At 38.3% G+C, this 23,101-nt stretch overlaps 2 protein-coding genes across 6 annotated transcripts; both read right to left on the bottom strand.

Annotated features, from left to right (window-relative positions):
* Positions 1 to 1,747: 1,747 nt before the first annotated feature.
* On the bottom strand, positions 1,748 to 3,188 carry LOC131326292 (probable membrane-associated kinase regulator 3). Its single transcript, XM_058359030.1, has one exon. The coding sequence runs from the start codon at positions 3,138 to 3,140 to the stop codon at positions 2,112 to 2,114; it is 1,029 nt and encodes a 342-aa protein (XP_058215013.1). The 5' UTR covers positions 3,141 to 3,188; the 3' UTR covers positions 1,748 to 2,111.
* Positions 3,189 to 6,880: 3,692 nt separating this feature from the next.
* Positions 6,881 to 21,657, bottom strand: LOC131326981 (uncharacterized). 5 transcript variants are annotated; one of them, XM_058359921.1, is made up of 18 exons: positions 21,277 to 21,657; positions 17,812 to 18,033; positions 15,166 to 15,261; positions 14,875 to 14,927; positions 14,574 to 14,670; positions 14,413 to 14,486; positions 13,644 to 13,758; positions 12,449 to 12,559; positions 11,932 to 12,008; positions 11,640 to 11,706; positions 10,274 to 10,339; positions 8,971 to 9,078; positions 8,774 to 8,904; positions 8,504 to 8,570; positions 8,308 to 8,372; positions 8,075 to 8,168; positions 7,732 to 7,802; positions 6,881 to 7,598 (listed from the first exon to the last, which is right to left on the bottom strand). In XM_058359921.1, the coding sequence occupies exons 1-18, from the start codon at positions 21,424 to 21,426 to the stop codon at positions 7,142 to 7,144; spliced, it is 2,121 nt and encodes a 706-aa protein (XP_058215904.1). In that variant the 5' UTR covers positions 21,427 to 21,657; the 3' UTR covers positions 6,881 to 7,141. The 5 variants fall into 5 exon arrangements, with proteins under 5 accessions (XP_058215904.1, XP_058215903.1, XP_058215905.1 ...); XM_058359920.1 differs by having other exon boundaries at positions 13,644 to 13,753; positions 14,375 to 14,486; positions 21,277 to 21,598; XM_058359922.1 differs by lacking the exon at positions 21,277 to 21,657 and having other exon boundaries at positions 13,644 to 13,753; positions 14,375 to 14,486; positions 17,808 to 17,914.
* Between the last annotated feature and the right edge of the window lie 1,444 nt (positions 21,658 to 23,101).

Here is a 23,101-nt window from a genome sequence, read left to right as displayed (position 1 = left end):
TAAAATACATTTGGATGACTGAAATCACTGATATATATCGCCACGTAATACCCACTCGTCACCCAAAAATTCCAGTTTATGGAACTAGAAAGATTAAGGTACCTTTCTTGACCATGTGTGCACTACCTAGATGCATGTTAAAGCTGTATTTCTTTTTAGTACTATTCTGACTTCTTACTTTTTCTTTGCTGTGCTTTACTCCTTTTTATTTATTTATCTGAAAAAAAAGATAATTTTTTTTTTCTTTTTAGCACTAATGTGAATAACCAACAGGAAAAAGACACGAAAACTATCTGCAAATTGGTGTAAAGGTTTTTTAGTAGTTTGGCAGCAATATGATGTCACTCAAAAGCTTAAAATGCAACCATTTCTTCTGTTCAATATTGGATTGCAAAAGAGTACTGATATGGGTACCGACGGTACCCATAGGGAAAATGCACCGACGGCCACCGGACGGCCGTCTCCGGTCACCGGACGGCCGATCCGAGCCGTCCAAAAATTTTAAAAAATAAAATCGAGTGGGCCTACGCGTGAATCAATGGCATCCGAGGTGTGTAGAGTACTTGATCCGAGTACCCCTTTTTCGTGTATATACACGTATATACAAATATACACGAAAAATGGGTGCTCGGATCAAGTACCCTACACACCTCGGATGCTATTGATTCTCGCGTAAGGCCACTCGGTTTTATTTTTTAAAATTTTTGGACGGCTCGGATCGGCCGTCCGGTGACCGGAGACGGCCGTCCGGTGGCCGTCGGTACATTTTCCCTATGGGTACCGTCGGTACCAATAGGATTTCTGATTGCAAAATTCCATGAATAATTATGGGATTCTTCACAGAAATCCAAACTTGTAGTCAATGGGGTCATATTGTTTGCCATACTAGGCAATGTTGCTCCAGCAGTTAAAACAGACATTGCAGAGATAGTAGTGCCATTTTTGTAGGGTACTAGCTAGGGTCCATCAAGAGAGAGAGAGAGAGAGAACAAGGCTTCCCTGCTAAATTTGGTACAAGATTTTTTTTTTAATTCGCCGAAAGTTATTATTGTTAGAATAGTTAGATTAATACCTTGGAAGAAGAATTGAACTCGAAGAAGAATTGAACTCCTGACCTCCATTATCCTAGCACTCAAGTGCACAACTGATGTCGTTGGGCGAGAGACCTCTTGGCTATTTGGCACAGGATTTGTGAAACTATAAGTTGGCCATGGATTTGGCTTAGGGTTGGAGATGGTTAATTTTATGTGAGATGGTGTAAAATTCTGGCTTTGGCAAAGAGTTGGAGATGCTCATCTCCAATGGTAAGTCATTGGTAAGTCATTTCTCATGTCAAAATATGGCTTTGCCGTTTCTCAAGCCAAATTTGACACAAGAAATGGTAATGCCATGTACTGCCGCATCAACATTTGTGTGCTGCTATTTTTTTGGTTTTTGACTCTATGAATTTATTTGAGTGATCCAAAAGTTGGGGCAGGTGAAGGCCAGGTAAAAATTGGTTTTGGCACCAGTGGAGCAACTTTGCAAAAATTTAACAAAATACAACTGTAACAAGCCAAAAAAATAACTTCGGCTTAGAAAAATTACTCAAACCATTGGAGATGCTCTCAAGTCTAATTTGGAACAGTTTTCGTTGGAGTTTGTCCCACATTAGTTAATTATCTCCTCTAAAACTAGTATATGAAGCGGACGACCTCTCCATTCATTGCCAATTGGTTTAGAGTTGGATGCTTTAACAGTTTCAACATGAGCGAGAGGAACTTCTTGATGTGTATTTCTAGACAGTGAAATGTCTAATTGTGTGCGCGCAGTAGAATCATCCATGTGTAAATCCATGAAACCATCGCTGTTATAAACACAACTCCAGACACAACTGCATTCGGAGCCGTTCGTTATAGATGAGCTTACATACATCAAACGACTACAAACACAGTTGTGTCCGGAGTTGTACCCGGAGGGTGTGTTCCTAGACTTTTTTCAAGACGATTAAGCGACAATCAATTCAAACAAAAAAGAAAGTGACAGACCATCGAAAACATTAGGCTCATCTCTATCTAGCTAAGTCGCCTTTGCCCTTCTGTTTTGTCAAAAACATCAACGGAACAAATACCTCATCTCTCTTTATCTTCAGAAACTGCAACCCTTGAAGCAGAAAGTGAACAAAGCCCAACATCACCTGATGCCTTATTACTTGAACTAAACATCTGCTGAGACTTTTTACAGTGAGCAATAGCACCCTCAATCGAACCCTCCTCAAGCTCTGAACTTGAACTGGCACTCCTCTTGAGCAACTGCAAATCATACAGGGCATTCGAATTGATCGAAAACGATGACGACAGAGAAGAAGCACTGGACGAGGAAGAAGAAGACGAAGACTTTGTCGCAGAATAATGCCTCTTGATTGCCCCCGAGAAGGACCTCCTGTGGGTATTGTTCGCACTCTCCTCGGCTATGACAGCAGCTATTGTTGGGTAAGCTCCTTTTCCTATGTGCCCAAATGGGTTCTTCTTCGTCGCCACTTTCATGTACTTGTTGCCCAAACACTCCTTGCCTTTTGGCTCATTTCCGGCATCTGGAATGTCATTTGAACAGGCAGATTTGGTGAAAAGAGTCTTCAGATAGGCTCTGGAAGCCTTGAGCTTTTGGGCAAGTATGGATTGCTTGACAAGCTTCAACTTCTTGGACCAAGAGTACTTCTTGTGGATGTTGTTTTCCGAGATGAATCCGGTCCATTCGGTGGACCATTCGAAGAAGTACTCGTCCGGGTTCAGCTCGCAACTCACGCGGCAGGATTCCGACGGCGAGATGTTGCATGATTCTAGTGGCGTGTTGTTGGTGGTGGCGGCGGCGGTGACGGAGTTTTTGAGGAGGTTTTGGACCATTTGGAGGCGAGGAGGGAGGTGGAGAGGGAGGAGTTTGCCTTTGTAGAAGAGCTCATCGGCTGGAGAAGGTGATGGTTGTTTTGCCTCATTGGGAGTTGAAGACTTTTGGAACTCAAATTCTGTGGATTTGGAGGGGGAGTTTGTGGTGTAACAGAGGACATTAGAAGTAGAAGAAGAAGAAGAAGGAGAAGATGTTACTTCCATGTCTATGAAGTCTTCATCTCCATGGATAGTAGGGGGAGTTGTGGCCATTTTCATCTCTCTCTCTCTCTCTCTCTCTCTCTCTCTCTCTCTCTCTCTCTCTCTCTCTCTATATATATATATATATATATATATATATATATTATGGAGAGTTGAGAATGGTGAAGGCCAAGGGAGGAGATGAGAAAGAGAAGAGCATCCTTTAAAGCAGAGATGGTGCCAAGTTAGAAAAGCATAAAAGGGATGTAAAAAGAGATAACTTTATTCACGGATCCGACGGAGTCGCACACAACTTTAGTTGTTCATTTTAGTTTTGGACGGTCCGAATGTTAATAAAAATTTTCCGGATCCAGACTCTTCTCCAGAAAAGTCTCATTAACATTCAGACCATTCAAAATACTCTTAAACGGTCGCGATTCACCTCCGGAAAAAAAAACTGTTCACTCTGTTAAAAAGATTTTCTCATGTAAAAAAATGTCAGATTTTCCTTTTCTTTTCTTTTTTCAAAATGTTATTCACAGGCTCCTTTTTATCATGCACTTTTTTTTTTCCCTTCGTTCATGTGAGTACAAAAGAATTAGTAAAAAAAAGCATAATAAATAATATTATGGTACGTACAACTTTGTACATAAAAATATATAGAGAGACAGATATATAAATACGATAAGTGTGTATCTTGAAAGGATTGAGCCGTCCACCTCAGTCCAAAACCAACCATTTGTTTTATAGTATTTGGGGAGTCTAACTACTAGTAAATGATTCTGCCAATTTCCTGCTGTACCCACAACTTCTCTGTCCACCAGAATTCAAATTCGAAACCATCCCATTTCTCAAGATCTAGGTTTTGCCATTCTATGATGTACAGTAGTATGTTACAATTACACTATCACAGAGAGAGAGAGAGAGAGAGAGAGAGGGGATGAGTCCTTCATTTGACTTGGTCAAGATGTGAGCATCTTTTCTATTCGGATTCTCTCTGGTCTGAGTTTTGAATCGTATGAAATAGTCCAAATCTGAATTATATATTTGTGTAATGAATGATTCGGACTAATTAGAGCAATGGACAATCTAGATTTAGATTTTTTCGTCCAGTTTAAATTAAAGACCGGAAGAGAAATCCTTCCTAGTGAAGTTGGTTGTATCACCCTCCCTCTACAATGGAGGCAGAGGTTCGATCCCCACAAGAGGCGAATTTATGGTTCAGAGCTATGGATTGCCTTTGGACCCCATACTGACTAACATACTAACACTACGCTAACCCCCACTGATGTTTATAATATTGGCAAAAAAAAAAAAAAAAAAGACTGGAAAAGATCTAATTCCTTTCTAATTATCCCCTCTTATTTAACAACCCGACTAATTTCACAACAAATGTGCACAAATCACGGTGTGGGGTTCACCTCGGGTTTCACACAAACAATTTGAGCCGTTCATTAAATTAAAACATTTTTTTGAAGGCCACGGTGAAAAATCACCTTAATCTAATACCTATAGGTGCTCGATTCAATTATCTAACTTTTCATTCAGATTTTAGGATATCCTAATAAGTTAAATGATTGGATTGAGCTAATTTTTCTTAAAAGCCCTTGAAAAGATATTTTATACTGTATTTAATAAATGACTCGAATTATTTTTGTAAGACCCGGATTGAACCTCACACTGTGACATGATCTGTGCACACTTGTTGTGCAATTAGACTTTATGCTTATTTAAAGATATTTATTTACTACTATATATTAGAAAACTTGTCTCGCTATTAATAATAGGTAGTAACCACAGCATAGGGCACCGCATTTCTTGGCCTGGAAGACAATTACTAGACATTGAAAAATGGAAAGAGATGGATCCCAACTTCGAGGGCTTTTGTTTGGAGTATTGCCTTTGTATATATAACTCTCTCTCTCCTCTCTCTCTCTCTCTCTCTGGAGTATTGCCTTGTATATATAATCTCTCTCTCTCTCTCTCTCTCTCTCTCTCTCTCTCTCTCTTCAAACCCTAATGCTTGATTTAATTATGGGTATAGTTTAATCCGTTGCTTGATAGAGTGTGGCAAATTTTCTCTTTTTTATTTGGACGGCGCGCGATCTTTTTTATTATTAATCTTCGAAAGATTACATGGCAAATTTTCTCGAGCTTATCATGGTGCCTTTGTGGAGGCCACCTACATCTTTAGTAGGAGTCTAGATGCCAAGCTCAGTTGTGCTCTATACTACATGTAAAATTCATCACACGGTGCTCTATAGAACCGGGTCTCTCCAAGCACTACAGGGGTGTAGTGTGAAATCCGAGCCGTTCATCTCGACTATTATTGATTTAAAATTCATTTTGAAAATAGAAGGTTCGGATCTACAGGAACTGAGATAAAATTTGGACCATATATCGTCGAGACGGACGGCCTGCATCGCGCACTGTCCCCTATAGTGCACCCCACCTTCAACTTAGAATTAATAGTGGAACATGGTAACTTTTGTAATGTGGTCCTAAGTAACTTCTCACACACTCTGCTTGGTGAGTAGGCATCCCTGGAAGTGGACAATGACCTTTGCATAGACTAATAAAGCTCCATTGAAGAAACTATACCTGTATTAGTTACTATGACCAACAACCATGTTACTACTATGTTAGCAACTTTTGCGAGGTGCCTTTTTTTTATTTAATTATAACCTGATGTCCGGGTCAGTTTGCGCGCTCTTTGACTAATTATGAGGCCCTAAAGTTAATAACCAGACAAACTCTCAGTAACCCCAAGACTTGAAATATTTGGCTTTTGTGAAATTCGAACATGTGAACTCGTGGTGGACAAGCACTGGTTAGCTTTCTCATGTCCACCTGGCCAAACCCGTTGGCGCTAAAGGTGTTGTATATTATGGGAGTCTATATTGCCGCTTTATGAAGGAAGAGCATCGATGCAGATAGGTCATGGATCACAGGATCAGTAAACTAAAGTTTTTGTACCAAGAGTAGATGAAAGGAGGAAAGAGAACAATAGAAAAGCAGACTGGCCGGGGGGCTGCTGTCCCATTCAGCAGCACTCAATCTCACCGTCCAGAACACTTTCGAACGGTAAGATTGAGCGCCACTGAATTAGGAACAGCAGCCCCCAAGTCGATAGAAAAGATGCTGGATGAGAGTTGAGAGGTATATATACAAACGTAAACACACTGGTAAACCATGAAGTTTTGTATTTTTGGTACTTACTGTCATTGTTTTTTTAATGATTTGCGCACGTCGAATTCATTATTTTCTGGTAGATTAAAATTTCACTGAAGCAATAAACCAAAACAAGATGGCCGAGCCCTTTACTAGAAAAACCTTGCCAGATGCACATCCGTGGCCTAACTCATCATACAAAGCAACAGCTCTGCTGCAAGATGTTACCAATATTTTCTCAGACAAGGAATACAGGAAACAGCAAACAAGTGTTGGAAATGTGATTTGTTCGGAACGGAGGACGAAGGGTTCAAAGCCGTATTTCTGGATTTCTCCGGACGCAAAGTGGCACTCACTCTATACTATATAATTCTGAAGAATAAAAATGATAATTTGTTAATCCTCAAAGTTTTACACTAAGTCAACAGAGCATTAAGACTGGGTTTTTCTGGTTCAAAAAAAAATAATAAAATTAAGAATTTTTATTTTTTTTGGGCCAGCTAAATTTTTTTGGCTCAGCAGAACATTAAGAACAGTTACCGACCTACAAACTACTTGTAAGAAGTTCTATAAATATAGGGCAGGCACTGGGTTGGATCTGGGTTTTGAATGAGCTCACATAGTTCAGCAATATTTCAGCATTATTGTTCATATGGAGTTTAATTGAGCAAAGTTGTATTTCCCTTCAAATTGGATTACAAAGCCTTGTGTCTGGGCTGGGTGGCCAACCCCAAAAAATAAATAAATAAATAAATAACCCAGACCAAGTACTGTTTCATTGGTCAATGTTACATTCAGGAAATTCATATGTATCAAAGCTCTACCAGTTCCATTTTCCAAAATTTGGTGGAAAAACTACATAAAGATTTTGTGTTCTTGAATCCGAAACTCTGAGAAGCATGTTCGGGCTATTTTCTCGGTAGGTCACTGGTTTCCAGGTCTTTCTCAAGCTCATCGAATTCCCATCCCCCAATCTCTTCTGTTGAGTCCTCTTTGCTTTCTCTCTCCAATTCCAATTTCAGCTCCAAAAGTTTTGCCCCAGGGTCTGACGTCTTGACTCCCATGATCTTAGGAGATTCTGAGAGTTTGCGTTCCAATGTCTCAGGAGCCCTTTCTTTCGATGGCGTTTCTACTGTTTTGGTTGGATTCTGAGTTTCCGAATTTGGTCTCTGAATGGATTCAACTTCCTCAGTTGAGGCCTCTTCGGGAACAGAAAATGGACTACTCTTGGAATTCTCTATTGATGTAGCATTTGCACTTCGGGTGGGACTTTCAATGTCCAGTTCTGGTCTCTCAATCGATTCAAATTCATCTTTGATTTTCTCAAGATGATTAAGTAACTCTTCAACCATTTGATTATCATGCCTGATCACAATTTTATCATGTTTCCTTCCTTAAAGGTTGAACCAAAGGCTACACAAGCCAAGTAAAGGCAGTAAAACTATAAAATAAAATTAAAAAAAAACAAATAATATAACATCGGTCATGATCACCTCACCTGGAAATTTCTTCATTTTTAGGGAAGAACTGCTTTTTTATGCTTTCCACTACACTGAATATGGCGATAAACTGACAATAGACAAGAAATGCAAAGCATGATCTTGAGTAGATAGAAGCAACAAATTTCTGGAAAGACTGCTAGAACTCATCCGCAAACTTCTAATAGAGTAAATGTTCACGACTCAGATTTAGGTGACCTTATTGAGAAGCAAAGAAACAAAACAAACAAAAAATTCAGTGCCCTCATTTTAAACATCATCTCGTTTTTTTGGTGGAGAATTACGCAAAGATATTATTCGAGGGAAAATCATCGACAATGAACATGAACGAACAATTCATACCTTGGCTTCAGAATCAAGATATTCTTCTTCAAGTTTTGTTCTTGGGTTTACTGCTTGTGAATTTTCATCATCCAAACAAGCTGCTAATTGTGACCTGGAACAGGTTAATAATGGTAAGGGCAACTCAGCTTGAGATTGCGATTCAAAAGGAAAATTGTGACCTGGAACAGGTTAATAATGGTAAGGGCAACTCAGCTTGAGATTGCGATTCAAAAGGAACTAATTATCACTACCTTCGACTTGAATTCAAGTTCTTCACAAGCTCTGCAAAAGTGGTGATAGAAGAGCCCAACTCATCCTGAGAGAGATGGTGGCATCAAATATGTGAATACCACATTTGATAGATTTGAGGACTAAATTTTTCATCGTATTGAATAGAAACCAGGAGATCAAATTCATCAATGCATATGGCCACAAGTGAGTGCATACCTTAAAAGCAGATAAGAGACGAACAGCCAACTTCACAAAATAGTCTCTGTTTCTCTCCAGTTCATCACTTGTACCATGTAACAAGAAATTATTAGATGCCAACTGTCCAAGAGTTACTAATTACTCCTACTAATAAGTGACCACAACAATGTGGACAAGTAAAGAAATGAAAGGGCAAACGTAAATCATGAAATGACAGGTATATTCTTGACGTTTGATAATGAAAGAGTTCTCAGCTGAGAAGGCTAAAAGAGTATAAGAAGTCCATACTTGACCAGCTTCTCCTTTTGTTCTGTATATTTGGACTGGGACACCCAGATCTCTTCCAGAAAATTAACGAATGCATTGCAAACATCTGCTTCCGCTCTATAACAAGCAGTTGACCTCGACAGCTCATCTTCCTACCATTTAAGATAGTGAAAAACAAGAGCTTCCAGTATATGTAGTACGTGCAAACACAACGCTACCTTTGTCTTCAAGTGTTCAAGAATCTGATTGCTTGCTTCGTCAAACTGCTCTCTTTCTTCTCTGGCATTATGAAGACGTGCTCGTGCAGCAGTTATTGAGGTAGTAACCTATGCCAGCCATTCATTGTCATAAGATGTGATAAGCTTAGTCACTAGGGAGGGAGATGTTAATGAGTAAAACTGATCTGACTACTAGAATAAATGGGTTCAAATTTCACCTCTTTACATTTGAAGTACATCTCTTATGCCATTTGTATGAATCATAGGAAACCAAATATAAAAACTTTATGAGAAATGCCATAAACTTTGTGCACTTCAGCAAGCACTGATGAAGCACCTTCTAAACATATTTTCTCAAGCACTTATTATGAAAAGGAAACACGTGTTTTGGGAGCAAGACCAAGAGTTGAACTTCAGCAAATTTCACAAGTTGATTCCATTTCTAACTAACAAGAAAGAAACAAAATGACGTGATACGCCTAATAAATTTGCATAACAAACCAGGGTTGCCAATATTCACAGTTTCACACGTCTTCAGTTTCTTACTCGAACTAATTACACTTCGTCAAAGGTAAAAGGAACACTTTGCCAACATTTTTACGTTGAATAAATCTAGCAGGAAACTAAATAACTAAAATCACTCTTATAGCCAGCTTATGTCTCCGCATTGATCAGATTAATACAGCCAGCACACAGTACAGACCTCAGCTCCCACGCACACACACACCCAAACCAAAAGAAAAAGGAAATAGAACAGAGACAGGCTTCATGACCTAAAAGGAAATGAAGTGTTCGAATAGAACTGCTCGTTAGATGTGTCCTACTGGCTATAACTCTACATATAAACTGGAGAGTGTTCTCTGATCCTGTCTCAGATGCTCCAACAATGTCCAATAGTAAGATGTCTATCACACAGCCACACCTTGCTGCATCAAATAATATGCAGGAACTGGGTATATACTGAAGTGTACTTGTAATGTGGTAACAATCCAAACTAACAATGAATCCATGTACATGAGGCTAGCTCAACTGTACAACACAATGCATGTGACACAAACGAATAGGTAGGTAGAACTGAAAACTTTTTAATAAACATGTACTGAGAAAAAAAAATTAACTGAAACGAAGGTAGAATTGAAAACTTATTGAAGAACCTTCCATGAAGAAAATTCTACTATTTCTTCAATGATGGGGTTTGTCATTAGGTAGTATTGACTACCTGTTCAACAACATTAAATGAAAAGAATCCTAGGATTGCAATGATGGGGGTTTTTGGGGTAGTGGGGGACCATCGAGGAAGTACCTTTCTTAATTCAGCTTCAAGTTCATCTCTTTGCTTTTCAAGCACTCCAATCTCGGCTATCAATTCCTGGAAAATGCTGTGATAATGTAAGGAATTTGAAAAAATGAATAAAAATCAAATTTAACATACTGTGAGGCATGCATGTAGTGCAACAGCAAAACCAAGAACATAAATATAGCGACACAGGAAAGCATTGAGAGAGCCTCAAAGAGTGCACAATACCCTCCTACTACCTCTGCTCGCAAAATCCCAACTTACCTAACATCCAAATGCCGCTGCCGTCATGTCGCTGCCTGAAACCCCCCCCCCCAAAAAAAAAAAAAAAACCCCACTAAACTCCTGAAACAGTCCCAAAACAACGCCTAAAACAGTCGCAAAGCGACCCATAAATCAGGCCCAATTACCAACTATACCAACCCCTAAAAATAGCCCCCACACCTAACCAAACATCACCACAAAAATCAATAAAACACCTCTAAAAATCAACTTCGCCGGAAAAACCAACCCACGATGGAAACTTCACCCAATACCAGGATCTTGGCTTCACGGCAAACGCCTGATAATCCCCTGAAATTGCCCCAAAACAATCTGATCCCCGACGCAGCCGCTAAAACCTCACGGCAAACCCATCTCCGCTCGCCGCCGTCCAGTTAGCTGCTGTCCGCTTGCCTGCAAAACCCACCCACAGCCACCCCTTCCTTGACCAAGATCCGGATTCGATGACCTCAAAACACCCCTTGAAAATTCCACCGAACGGCGCTAGGAGAGGAAGGTTTCAAGCTAAAAAAAAGAACGAAAAAAAAAAACCCCACAAAACCAAGGGGAAAAGGGGAGAGAGAGAAAGAGAGAGAGAGAGAGAGAGTGAAGCCATAGAATATTCTATATTGGTTTGTGTCATCCCATCTCATGAGAAAAGTGATCAGGAATCATGAGAAACAATTTGTATGTAGGGATGACCGATTCTGTTGATTGCCTCATCGTAAAAAAACATAATGAAACATATCCTTGGAGGACCAACACATCAGGATAAGCAAACCGCATGCAGATGACAACAGTATTGAAACTTACGCAACAACATCTATGTCCAAGAGGGAAGCCCAACCTCACAACCACTAGGAAGAAAGAATGATAATTACCAAACAATTAGACAAAAGTAAATATTATAAAACACTTTCTGCCACAAAAAGAGATTTTTATCCGTCTCTGCTGTTTTTTTAAGTAGTCAAACAGATTGTTCATCCTAACATTCAAGGTCATCCATTTGATTGCTCTCAGCAGAATAATTCCTAAGTTAATTGGTGCAAATGTATTTGTTTGATAGATTTCCGCATCAAGACAATGGTACCACATGTCTGTTTAAGTTTACCTTCTCAATTTGGCTAACTTCGCCAGTTTTGGTAACGCGAAAGTGAAGGGCTTCTTCTTTATGTAATCTGCTTACAAAAGCACACAAACATAAGCAGCATTTCATACTAATCTTTGCACTTGAAAAATCAAAGGGCAGAAAATTGCAAAGAGCAAAAGGCAACTACCATGAACAGCTTCAAAAATTTGACTGTCTAAACGCACACTGAACTGGTGCTTCCACCTAGATTGGACACTGAAGTCCAATTGAATAGGAAACTTTGACTAACTACAAGACAAGAATAGCTAATAACCTGTGGTCTGAGATGCGCTTTTCAGCTTTAGAGGCAGAATTAGCAAGAGATTCAGCTAAAACTTTTAATTTATCAACCTGCATATTTAATAGACAATGAAGATAAGAAATGTTGAACAGGCGGTCAAGTATAGACACAAACTTAATCATTCCTAACTGCAAAATTGACTTGGGAATAAGTGCATAGAAGGATTTACATGTAAGAGTTAAGTCCATACTGCCTTTATCACATTGATCTTTTAGTTGGGGCAGTTAATGACATAACCCTTCATAGTGGGTTCTTCTTTTTCTATTTATTCTGTGTGCTTGCGTTCATAACCCCAAAGCAGCAGCTAGGGATGCAGCAAGAAATTTTGTATGGTTCAATATCTAGGGATAGAAGTTAGGGAAAGATAAGACAGTGTCTAAGTTTCGACAGACAAAGGTTTGCCTCTCATGTGTTTTCCCCAAGAAAACATTGTCGTTGTGACAAAAACCAAACTATTTACTTTTATCAGCAATAAGAAGGAAACCCACACCTTTTGAGCATGAAGATCTGGAGAATCTCCATTGTTCAAGAGTTTCTTCTTCAGTAAAAGTTCCTCCAACCTGGAACAGAGGGAAACTTGTGCTGAGGCTTCTTTCAGAGCCTGCAGCAGGAGGAGGATCAAAATCCATGTGGTGTATTAACTCAAAGGGCACAAAAGCTGTCCAATATCAATGAACAATTGCTCTCAATCATCCTCAGATTAGTGAAAGGCTTATTACTCACTCTTGGTCCCATGAATCTAACTTATGTGGCATAAAAACTGTTGCCATTAAACCTAACAATTGTCACAGTTATTTGAAAGAACATAGATTTCTAATTTTACCTTCGAAAGTTACACATGTTATATCTATTATGATATCAAGACATGACCAACTAAGCAGGATAGTTAACTTTCTCATTCTTAGTTAGAACTAATTTTCCCAAGCCATGTCTCAGAAAGAAAACCGACCAGAGTCAGAGGCAAAAAACCCCTTTCAGCAGTTACCCTTCTCATCTTGTTCTTAAGAAGCATTAGCTTGAGCTAAATTCATTCATCCGCATGCTAGCATCAGTTTGCAACTAATTTCTCAGCAAGTACGAGCCCCTTATGCACAACTGGTTTTGCTTAAGTCTGATAAAACTGCAGGCCAGCCGTCTGACTCTTCTCAGGGATATACCAATTGGGTCGATTCACATAAACTTCCCCAAGAAACTAGGCAAACATTTCAGGACATCAGCATATGCTGTCTCCAGCAGCTAAAACCAAACATGCTGTCTCCAGAAGCTAAAACTTGGATTAATAGGATTCAATCCATGTTTTAGCTAGTTCAATCCATTAATTAGAAGGTACAAAGTAGATCCATGATATTCTGTATCCTTTCCCTTTGTTGAAATGGAATGGATGAGTTAGAGAAACAACATGGATATGTGGACTCATAATGGATATATGGACTCATAAACTTAGCGATGCTAAAACCAACCAAAAAATGAATCAAATGATAACTGATAGGACTCTTTTACAGCGAATAAACAAAAAGAAATGGATTGAATTTGATTCATTAGACCAACAATCCTACGTCTCTTGTAGTATAGAAAGGACTGAAATCCGCAAGATTACAATCATTCCAACACTTGCTTATACAAGTAATTGCCGAAATAAGTAATCAATTTATCAGAACTTACATGAGAATCGAAATCAATCTCACCTCTACTGATCCAACAGTTGCTTCTTCAGATGAAATGCCATGATCTTCACACCGTAGCTTGTTGGACTTCAATGCATCTAGTTTTTTGTGTATATTGGAGACTTCAGAATCTATTCTGAGCAGATACAAAACAGGCTAATAGAAATTACAATCCACGACTGGAATGAATAAAAAGTGCATACACTTATGGCTGCAAAACAATCTACGTACAAAGCCTAACAGAGATTAATATTAGAACTTCAGAAGGAAATTGTTTTATCAAGTCTGCAATTAGGAAAACGCCCTAATGAAAATAGTTTAAAATTTTCCATGTCCAACTTACAGAGCTCTAGCATAGTGTTGTTGTTTTTGAATTGTCCTTGCATACAATCATTGTATAGATAAACTATCAATAAGTCCAATAGTATCTGAGAAACCTGAAGTAGCTAAGCCGAGTCATGTTATTTGAAGAAAACAGAATAGTTTCAACTGAGCCAAACTCTACAGAAAGCGTGATAGCATATCCAAGAGTAACAACATTTAAGAATACAAAGTTAACATAAGGAAAACTCAGACTCGAGCATATGAGAGCACTTGATACGAAGAATAAAACTAATAGGAGCATACGAAAGAACTTGCCCCTCTGTCGACGCAGGCACACAGCCTCATTTCACATGATCAAGCACATTTGTGTGCTTACATATTGAACCTAAGAGAATCATACTTTAAACAGGAAAACAGTGACACTTAACCCCAATCCATGTAAGCAGTACAACTGTTCCTTAACCACCTTGCAATATCAGCATTTAGTTTCAGGCCTGCAATTGCATCTTGAGCATATTGAAGCAGCTCTTCCCGCTTAACCTGAGAAATAAAGGCTAAAAGTCAATAACCTTGCGACTCTTCACCTGCAAAATCAGCTAATTGAAGAGATGAGCATATCATCTGCACCAGCACTTCCTCCTCATAACTTGAGAAAGCTTTCGCGAGATTTTGTATGCTGCCCATTGTTGCATCAAGAACTTCCTTTCCACCAGTGAGACAAAGCCTAAATAAACCATATTAGTAACCAATTTAGTAGAATTTCCCTCATAGAAATTTTAATCCATTCTTTTATAGGGGAGATAAGTAGACAACTTGTATAAGAAACTTCAAATTTTCTCATAAACTGACTCCTCCTACGTTCTGAAATAATTACACTCTGCCTTTATGAGGACACTAGTACAAAAATCTAGAGAACAAGAAGAATCACCCAAATATCTCCAGAAGTAGAGAAGCTTCCTCCTCCGTTGGACCTTCAAGAATCTGAGTCAGAGAAATAGTTAACATGCGGTTAACATCTATGGATCAGGAGTATAAAGCAACCATATTTATATCTCTATCTACGCATCTAGAAGACACATTTTAAGGTAAAAAGAAAGATAGGTATGATCGCTGCACAATATGCTACACCTCTTTATTATTGTCTTTGATTAACAGTAAACAGACAAACTTTGGAAGATGGATTAGCCAATAAGAACTGACCAATATCTGTTCAACTTACCATAGACAGTGTCATCCCTTCAAGAGCTTGACTATGAAGAAAGACATCAAAGAAATTCATGGGTTCTAGACCAATATCAGAGTCATAGTACAAAACCTGTCAATGGAAAACCATAGTGATATTAAATCTACTCAAACAGAACAAAAGTACAAAACAATTTTCCAGTTTGACAAGCACAGGACTATTATCAGATCATTATAAACTGTGAACAAGAAGTAAAGCCATGACCTATGAAGCATGGATACCAATCCGGGGCAGGGATACCATATGATAAGGATACAACGATACAAGAAAATCTAAAAGAAAGGGTACAACTAGAATAAAAATGAAAAATCCTTTCAAAATTTCTTCACATTGAATTATGCAAAATCACAAGAATGAGGACCTGGAGTATTCGAAAGGTATCTGATACTCCCTCCGTCCCAATTTGTTTGTCCAATTTGGGGAATACAACTTTTTTAGGGAACACAATAATTGCACCTATAAATGCTCAACTTTCCAAAAATTGCCCTCCTAACTTTTTGAAAAAGATTACTTTAGTTCAAATGGTAAGGGACAAAAAGGTAATTTTGTAGTTTTGGTCCCTTATGCTGAGTTTGGATGGATTTTTGAGAATTTTTGAGTTTGGTTTTTGCGGTAATGAGTGGAGAGAGAAATAGGGTAATGATTTGAGATAGGGGTAATAAGTGAAGAGAGATAGAGAGAGGAATGAGAGTAATGATTGGAGAGTGGAGAGAGAAATGAGATTAATAATTGAAAGTAAGGATAATGAGTGTTTTTTGAGTTGAGAAATTTTTTTCAAAAAGGAAACCAAACAAAGCATTAGTCTTCCAAAGTGGACAAACATTTTGGGACAAGTAAAAGTCAAAAAGTAGACAAACAAATTGGGACGGAGAGAGTACTTTACAAGTAAAAAAAATTTAACTCTTATATCAGGGATACTTTTGGATATGTATCCATGAGTATTGCAGGCATATCGATATCCAATGAGATTACGATAGAGATACGCATCCCAGTTAGAAATATCCGTGCACATAGGGTGAGAAGCAGTCTCATCCATGCAACAACTTGATAGTACTCTACCAACTTTTCTGAGATTGAGCATGATGGAAAGGACATCGTCATCCCCTTATACTGGTGCGAAAGCAAAGAAGGTTGTTTATTTGATTAGAAAGCAAAAGGCACTGTTGTTCAAAAAAACTCCACATGTGCTTGATTTAAAAGTAGAGTGAAATGATGTTAAGTAAAGCAAATTATTGGCTAGCTGGGGAATGGCCAATGTTCAACCAATATCCAGATGTTAAATAAGCAATGAATAGCAGCATCAGACAATGATCATATAGTGGCAAACAAAACCCAATCAAAGATAGTAGGATAAGGCGGTAGACTTGTTCGGGAAAGGTAATTGCGTGACGTGTTAGCAATGGCAGGTCACTGGTGGCTGTATCAATGCCAGAGTGGTATGCCTGGGATAGTTTAGCATTGAGTCATTGACTAACCTTCAGATGATGATATCACTATTGTTAACGATAGAAGGAGGTTTTTGGTGAAATCTGTGACAATAATGGCGGTGGAATCAAGTGGGATGAATGTTCTCCCTGCACACATTTCTTGCTTTCCGAAGATTCATACTAAGGTTACAGGATCTGGCCCTTGTTTCGAAACACATTTTACACGTCAGCACACCACCTTGGCCTTGAAAATGTGACAAGTGATGTATCCTATGTACGAGATGTGCAAAGAATTGCAAGCATTCAATCACCACGAGTATTCACTGAAGATTGAGGCTAAAAACATGAACCTTGCCCAGAGAGCATTGTCACCGAAAGCAGTTGCTACAAGACATTGTAGTGCGTCATGATTTTCTAGACATTCTAGGGCATCATGTTTTTCTTTCACTGTCCATTGTTTGAGAGATTAACTCATCTACCAATGTAGAATATCAGTAATTAAAACCCATTGATATTACCACGCCCAATAAAAGCAGCACAAATTTTGACTAAGTGTAGGTGTCTGACCGTGAATCATACTATCAAATGTGTCTTCCCATCACCATAAACTTGGGAAAGAAGTACATAAAATTAATGCTGAAATCACGAATTAGCAGTATCGTATTAGTTTTGGATAATAACAAGCTACGATAATACTAGTGATGTTTGAAAGTAACAACTACTCAAAGTGATCTATTCATCTACTTGCACCAGTTTATTGCTAGCCAATTCTCCTTTATCTATGCAGTGCCCTTTGTTGGTCAATGTGGTCTCTGTTTTCTTGCACAACGTCATAAAGTGTGTAATTCTACTTACTTGGGAAGCCGAAATAAATAATGGATAATTCCAGAAATACATGCCATTTCTAGTTTATTTAATACACTACTGTAACAAACAGTCACCTCCAGTACAAATGAAAGAGAACCGGTGTCTTGGTATTCTGTTTACTATACCACCAACGCACAATTTGACCTAATGCTTCCAAAATATTTTAGGCACCCACACTTCTGACCCAATTCAACAGACTTTGATGGGTTATGTTTTTGCTAATGCAGACAAAGTGCATAGAACTTCTTGAAATGCAGTAGCTCAATAGGAATACACTACCTAAAAAGGGTTGAATATGAAACAGGAGTACATTTTAGTCACTACTCACCAAAGTAGGCTTTCTCGGCGAATCTTTGGCTTCATCAGATGTATGAAGCTGTTCAGAGTTCTTTCCACTAATATCAGCAGAATCTGCAGTTATTCTTTCAACTTCTTTAAGTGCAACTAACCACCTTCTCAGTAGCTGAACTCTTTCAACTCCCCTACAAGAAACAGAAACCTCCTCTAATCTTTTTACGGCAGGCTTAAAGCTTTTGAGATTTCGAGCCGCCTGCAACCCCATTAAATCTTTTAAAAATAAAGCTACAGATATGCAATCCAATATGATATTCTAAGTATTTGGAACTTAGAGGGTTATACAACCCAAAAGACACGGATCAAAATAAGTAAAACTGGAATTTACTGCTATCAAGAACACAATTGCACAAAGGAAGATAATGTACTCCGAAGTGCTAAAACAATTAAAGTACAACAGTTACAAGATACACCAAGAAGCTTGACCGTTACAACTATTGATGCAACATTGCAACCTAACTTCCTTAAGGATGTCCAGAATGCTCTTGGCAGGATCAAAAGACAGAGCCATCAACAATGCACCAACTTGTTTGAATGATGAACCTGATTATTATGTCTTCCCAAAATCATTTGAATGCACACAAGTACATAAAATCACTGTTTTTAAGGTGAATGCGCAATGGGAGGCATTCTTATCCCCCATGTGGCAAGGAGTAAGTCTCGAGGCGTCAGCATTTACACTGCCCTCTAACTTCGAACAAAGATTGACAAGTTAAGAGAGAGGATGAGAGTGTGGTGATCTATAGGCCATGTGTTCCTGAAAAAGCATAAGCCTCGCACGAAATGCATGAGCGCACCTTGTGTGAATGCCCCATAGACAAGGTTTAGGTTTTTGGAGGGTAAGGCACAAATCCAAAGGCCTCAAGGCGTTTTACGTTAGCCTGGCCTTGATGCAAGTCTCAAGGCGAGCCTCAACTTAGCCTTTGAAAACATTGCTTACAATCTCGTGATCAACTAAGTAGGCACATAGCCGATCAAAAATAATTAAATCGCGCGATTAATTGTTGGAGATTTTCAAAATAAAATTGAATTTTGGTTTGGGTTTTTTGAAAAGGTATTGAGAGAGGTTTTGTGAAAGGTTGCTACACATTTTCACATGAGTTGTGACTTTATGTAAATGGTTATAACACCCATTAAATTGGGGTGTGTTCATTTGGAAAAGATGTGATTGTTAGGAAGGGATACAAAACATGGAGGTGCCTCCAAGAGGTATGATCCTTCCTAATTAATTGTTAAAAGGGTGCTTACTAATAGGCATGTTCCTTTCTATTAATTAGTTGTCTTTAAAAGACACGATCCTTCCTAATTGGTGTCTTCAAAAGCCATGACCATTCCTTATGGCTGTTTACTAGAGACACAACCTTTCATACAAGGGTGCCTATAAGTCTATAAATAGGCCATTTGTAAAGTCATTCGATGGACCGAAAAATTCCATACTGAATTGCTCTCTCTCTACACATTCTCTTCCTAGAAGGGCAAACCGATATTCTGTTATTTCACAGAAAAAGAATATCAGTCATTGGTTCTTTTACATTTGCTAAGTGGAAATTCTATCTGTCTTTGTTTGTGCAAACATATTCTATACAAATGTGTTCGTGCCTCCAAACCCTCAATCCTAATTTTCTTGACATTCGATAATTTTATTTATAAAAATAGAGAGAGAAACATGGGGGAGGAGAAAGCAAATTGAGAGAGAAAGAGAGAAGAAACGTGGGGGGGAAGAGAGAGAGACATGGAGAAAGAGAGAAGAAACGTGGGGGGGAAGAGAGAGAGACATGGGGGGGGGGGGGGGGGGGGCGGGCGAATTACAAGTGAGATTTTTGGGATATGAGGAGTTGGTTCTGTTCTATTAAAAAGATATATAAAATTACACTCTTTAGTTTTTGTTTATTTGCTTTGTTTCTTCTATATTTTTCACAACTGCGAATTAATTTTATTTACACTATAAATCTTTAATTCATGAAAATAGATACATGTCTTCCCGTGTATAGAACGGGAAAACGTTAGATATGGATTTTTTTTTTCAAACTATATTTCTCCCATTGATTTTTTTGTGGCCCAATGCATTGAACGGGCACAATACTAGTGATTAACAATAAAATGCAAGTAGTAATTGCTTTATAACTACAAAATAGTGAAACCTTGTTAAATTGGGATCTATTCCCCACCTTGAGCAATAGAATCTTTCCTTACTACTATTCTTTTCACGAACTCTACAGTCTATAATTTTCAATAAATCTTGTTTTAATCTCTCATGAAAATCAATAATAAGTTGGCTTGTTGGTTTAACCAGCAATATAAACTCATGTATACAACCCCAACTCATAACCCCTTAGATACCGTAGCTGGCAGATATTTCAGATGTCATTTGGACTAACGCTTGTCAACCACAATGGCCCCTTTCGAGTACACACTCCGTGACTTGGTCAAGATCCTCCACTCTAGCGAAGACGCCAACAATATGCTCACTCCCCACTAGCTCGCCCAAAACAGGCAACCAGGTCACCATAGCTTCAACAAGCCAGTCTCCCCAAACAGATTCAATCAGCCAGTTTGTACAATGCATCAGTCCAGATTGGGAAAAATCCATTTGGGACGATTAGAGCACTTGTGGGATGCAGACTAGAGGTGGGGCTACTCACTTTCAGATGCACACGTTGATGTTAGGACTATGCATTTTTATATTTTTACAAACATCTAATTACATGTACGCAATTAATGATCAATCAAAGAAAGTAAAACAGAAAACGCATCAACCACCAATCATAGCTACATGTCGATGCCTATCTGTAAACACGCATGCGCATCCATCTATCAAAACCATTATGGAGTTGTAGAAATGTACTATAAGGGCCTGTTTGTTTGACCGGATATGAGCAACAAATTAGACTATATCCAAATTGACTAGATATCTAGTGTTTGGTTGAATTATTTGAAGTGCAGATTATACATGCATCAAATATAAACTCTACAAAGTGTGGGATATACAATCAATCCAATCACTATAAATCGAGTGAGAGTGGGATTATAAATCCGTTCACTATTTAGTCTCGTCAAACAAAGGGGACATCATCATACTTCTTGAATCCCTACAACTGGCCAATTTAAGCTGGTAATTAAACACGAAAATTGCTAATCACAACCTACCGGGCAATGGTTAATATGCAAAAAAGTGCATTGGTATCTACGAAATTGGAAGGTATACATAGATATCTGTGAAAGTGCATTGATACCTATATTGATACCTATAAAAAGTGCATTGTATCTCTAAATCTTGTGACATTTTGTGTGCAATATCCAATGTCTGGTTGGCTGTGGTTAGCAAAACAATCCCGCATGATGTTTGCAATGTTGATCATGCACTGAAAACAAAAACCAAATTGAGGAGATATATACACACACACATATACAGAGAGAGAGAGAGAGAGAGAGAGAGTACGATGCGATCTTGCAAAATTTTGGCGCCCTCGACGACGACTTGACCGGCTTGAAAGACGACGGAGTCGGCGTAATTACGGACGGTGCGAGTGAGGTTGCTATTGCCGCCCACTTCGACGGCTTTGTTCACCGCGGACTTAATCCACGACATGGCCACCACCCTCTCTCTTCCTTTTCACCCCAAATCAAAGATAGATAGATATAGTTACGCAGACAATGTATGTGTTTCTGCATACGCGATGAATTCTTTGATTCAGATCAAATGTATAAACTGGTTTCGTTGGATTAGTGTGTGTGCGTGTTTGTATGTGCGAGAGAGAGAGAGAGAGGTGATGGGTGTATTTGCGTGCCCGTGTAATAAAGCCGTGCGAGTCTTCCGCCTACCGTTTCGCGTTTTGAATTGGAGTCCTGCTATATATGGGCAGGTATACCATTTGCAAATTGCGTGGGACCCAACTCAAAGTATCACGTAAATGTGCTCAATTCGTTTAAAATCATTTAATAAGAATCTTGTGAAAAATAAGCTCTTTCGGATATCGATAAGTACTTGATCGAATTCTTAATCAATTTTGTTAAAAAAATTGAGTAAAAAGGGAAATGATTTTGTCATTCTATTTTTTTTGTTAACGCCACTCCTTTACGTATTTTTGCACCAAAAATACACTTGCAGTAGAGTGGTGCTAATAAAAATATGGAGTGGCAAAACCAGCCACGGTAAAAAATCGATCAAACTTTTACCAACATTGGAATGAGCATATATTTTTACGGGGATGCTTAAAAAATATATTTTAAATTAATTAAGAGTCTCCGATCTTTAATTTATGTGGGGTTCTCGAGATGATTCCCACACAACGGAGTGTGCTTTTGTTGTACCTGTAGTTTTATTGTTTGAATTGTGAGTTTACCGTATTGCCCTTTGGGACAGATTAGGCGGGAATTAAAGTCTTCGACCCTCTGTTCCGCACCTACGATTTCATCACGTGTCTACAAATCTACGGTTCACATTTCATGGAAACCGCAACAGATCACCACTTTATCCCGACAGTGATTTTCACGCTTTTTTTTAATAATTCACGCTCTCTCCGTTCCATAATATTGTATTAGACAAGTTTGGTAATGCACATCATTTTAAAATTGTCTATATCTTCCAAATCATAATGTATTGGGCGATTTTCAAAATTTTGTTTAACAGAACTAATTGAAATTTACTATCAAACAAGATTCATATTGCTTATGCAAAACAATATGAGTTAAAAGACATAGATCATTTTTTCGTAGGACTGGAATAGTGAAAGTGTCCAATATTTTGGACAGCACGCATTTTTTTTTTTTTTATTCACATGGATTTACTATGATGTCTTTTCTTTTAATACACTTTTTCACACGTCGAAGTACTATATTGTAAATTCATAATAAGGACAGAAGAGGGAATGTGAATAGCAAAAAGAGAGTGAAAATTATTTGCCTTAAATATCCAAAATTGATTCTCATACTCTCCCAATATCCAAATACATTTTCCTTTTAATTTATGTAAAGATTATGAAATTATCCTGTTTATGTGTGAGAGAAAATTATAAAAGATAATTTTACATAAATAATAACATAACAAAGAAACCATACTCTCTTCGTCCCATATTGCCAATCCTGTAAAGGGAATCCAACTTTGATTAGTTTTAATTTTCAATGTCACTCTTTATCCCCTCTTTCAAAAAAAATTTAATCATTAATGAGGGATGGTTTATATGTAAAAGTACACACTTTTTGGTTTGACATTTGAAAGAGGACAAACATTTTGGAACGTTCCAAAATGAAATACATGACCAAGA

The sequence above is a fragment of the Rhododendron vialii genome, chromosome 5a, assembly GCF_030253575.1.
Source record: "Rhododendron vialii isolate Sample 1 chromosome 5a, ASM3025357v1".
NCBI classification, from domain to species: domain Eukaryota; kingdom Viridiplantae; phylum Streptophyta; class Magnoliopsida; order Ericales; family Ericaceae; genus Rhododendron; species Rhododendron vialii.
Note: the sequence above shows the minus strand (reverse complement) of the source record. Positions and strands in the feature narration are given on the sequence as shown.

Excerpts from the sequence above, each read along its gene's own strand:
- LOC131326292 (XM_058359030.1), bottom strand. The coding sequence starts at position 3,140 with ATGAAAATGGCCACAACTCCCCCTACTATCCATGGAGATGAAGACTTC.
- LOC131326981 (XM_058359920.1), bottom strand. The coding sequence starts at position 21,426 with ATGTCGTGGATTAAGTCCGCGGTGAACAAAGCCGTCGAAGTGGGCGGC. Across the intron at positions 14,928-15,165 it reads AAGGGATGACACTGTCTATG|ATTCTTGAAGGTCCAACGGA; the intron begins GTAAGTTGAACA and ends TCTCTGACTCAG. Across the intron at positions 12,560-13,643 it reads CAACTGTTGGATCAGTAGAG|GCTCTGAAAGAAGCCTCAGC; the intron begins GTGAGATTGATT and ends CTCCTGCTGCAG.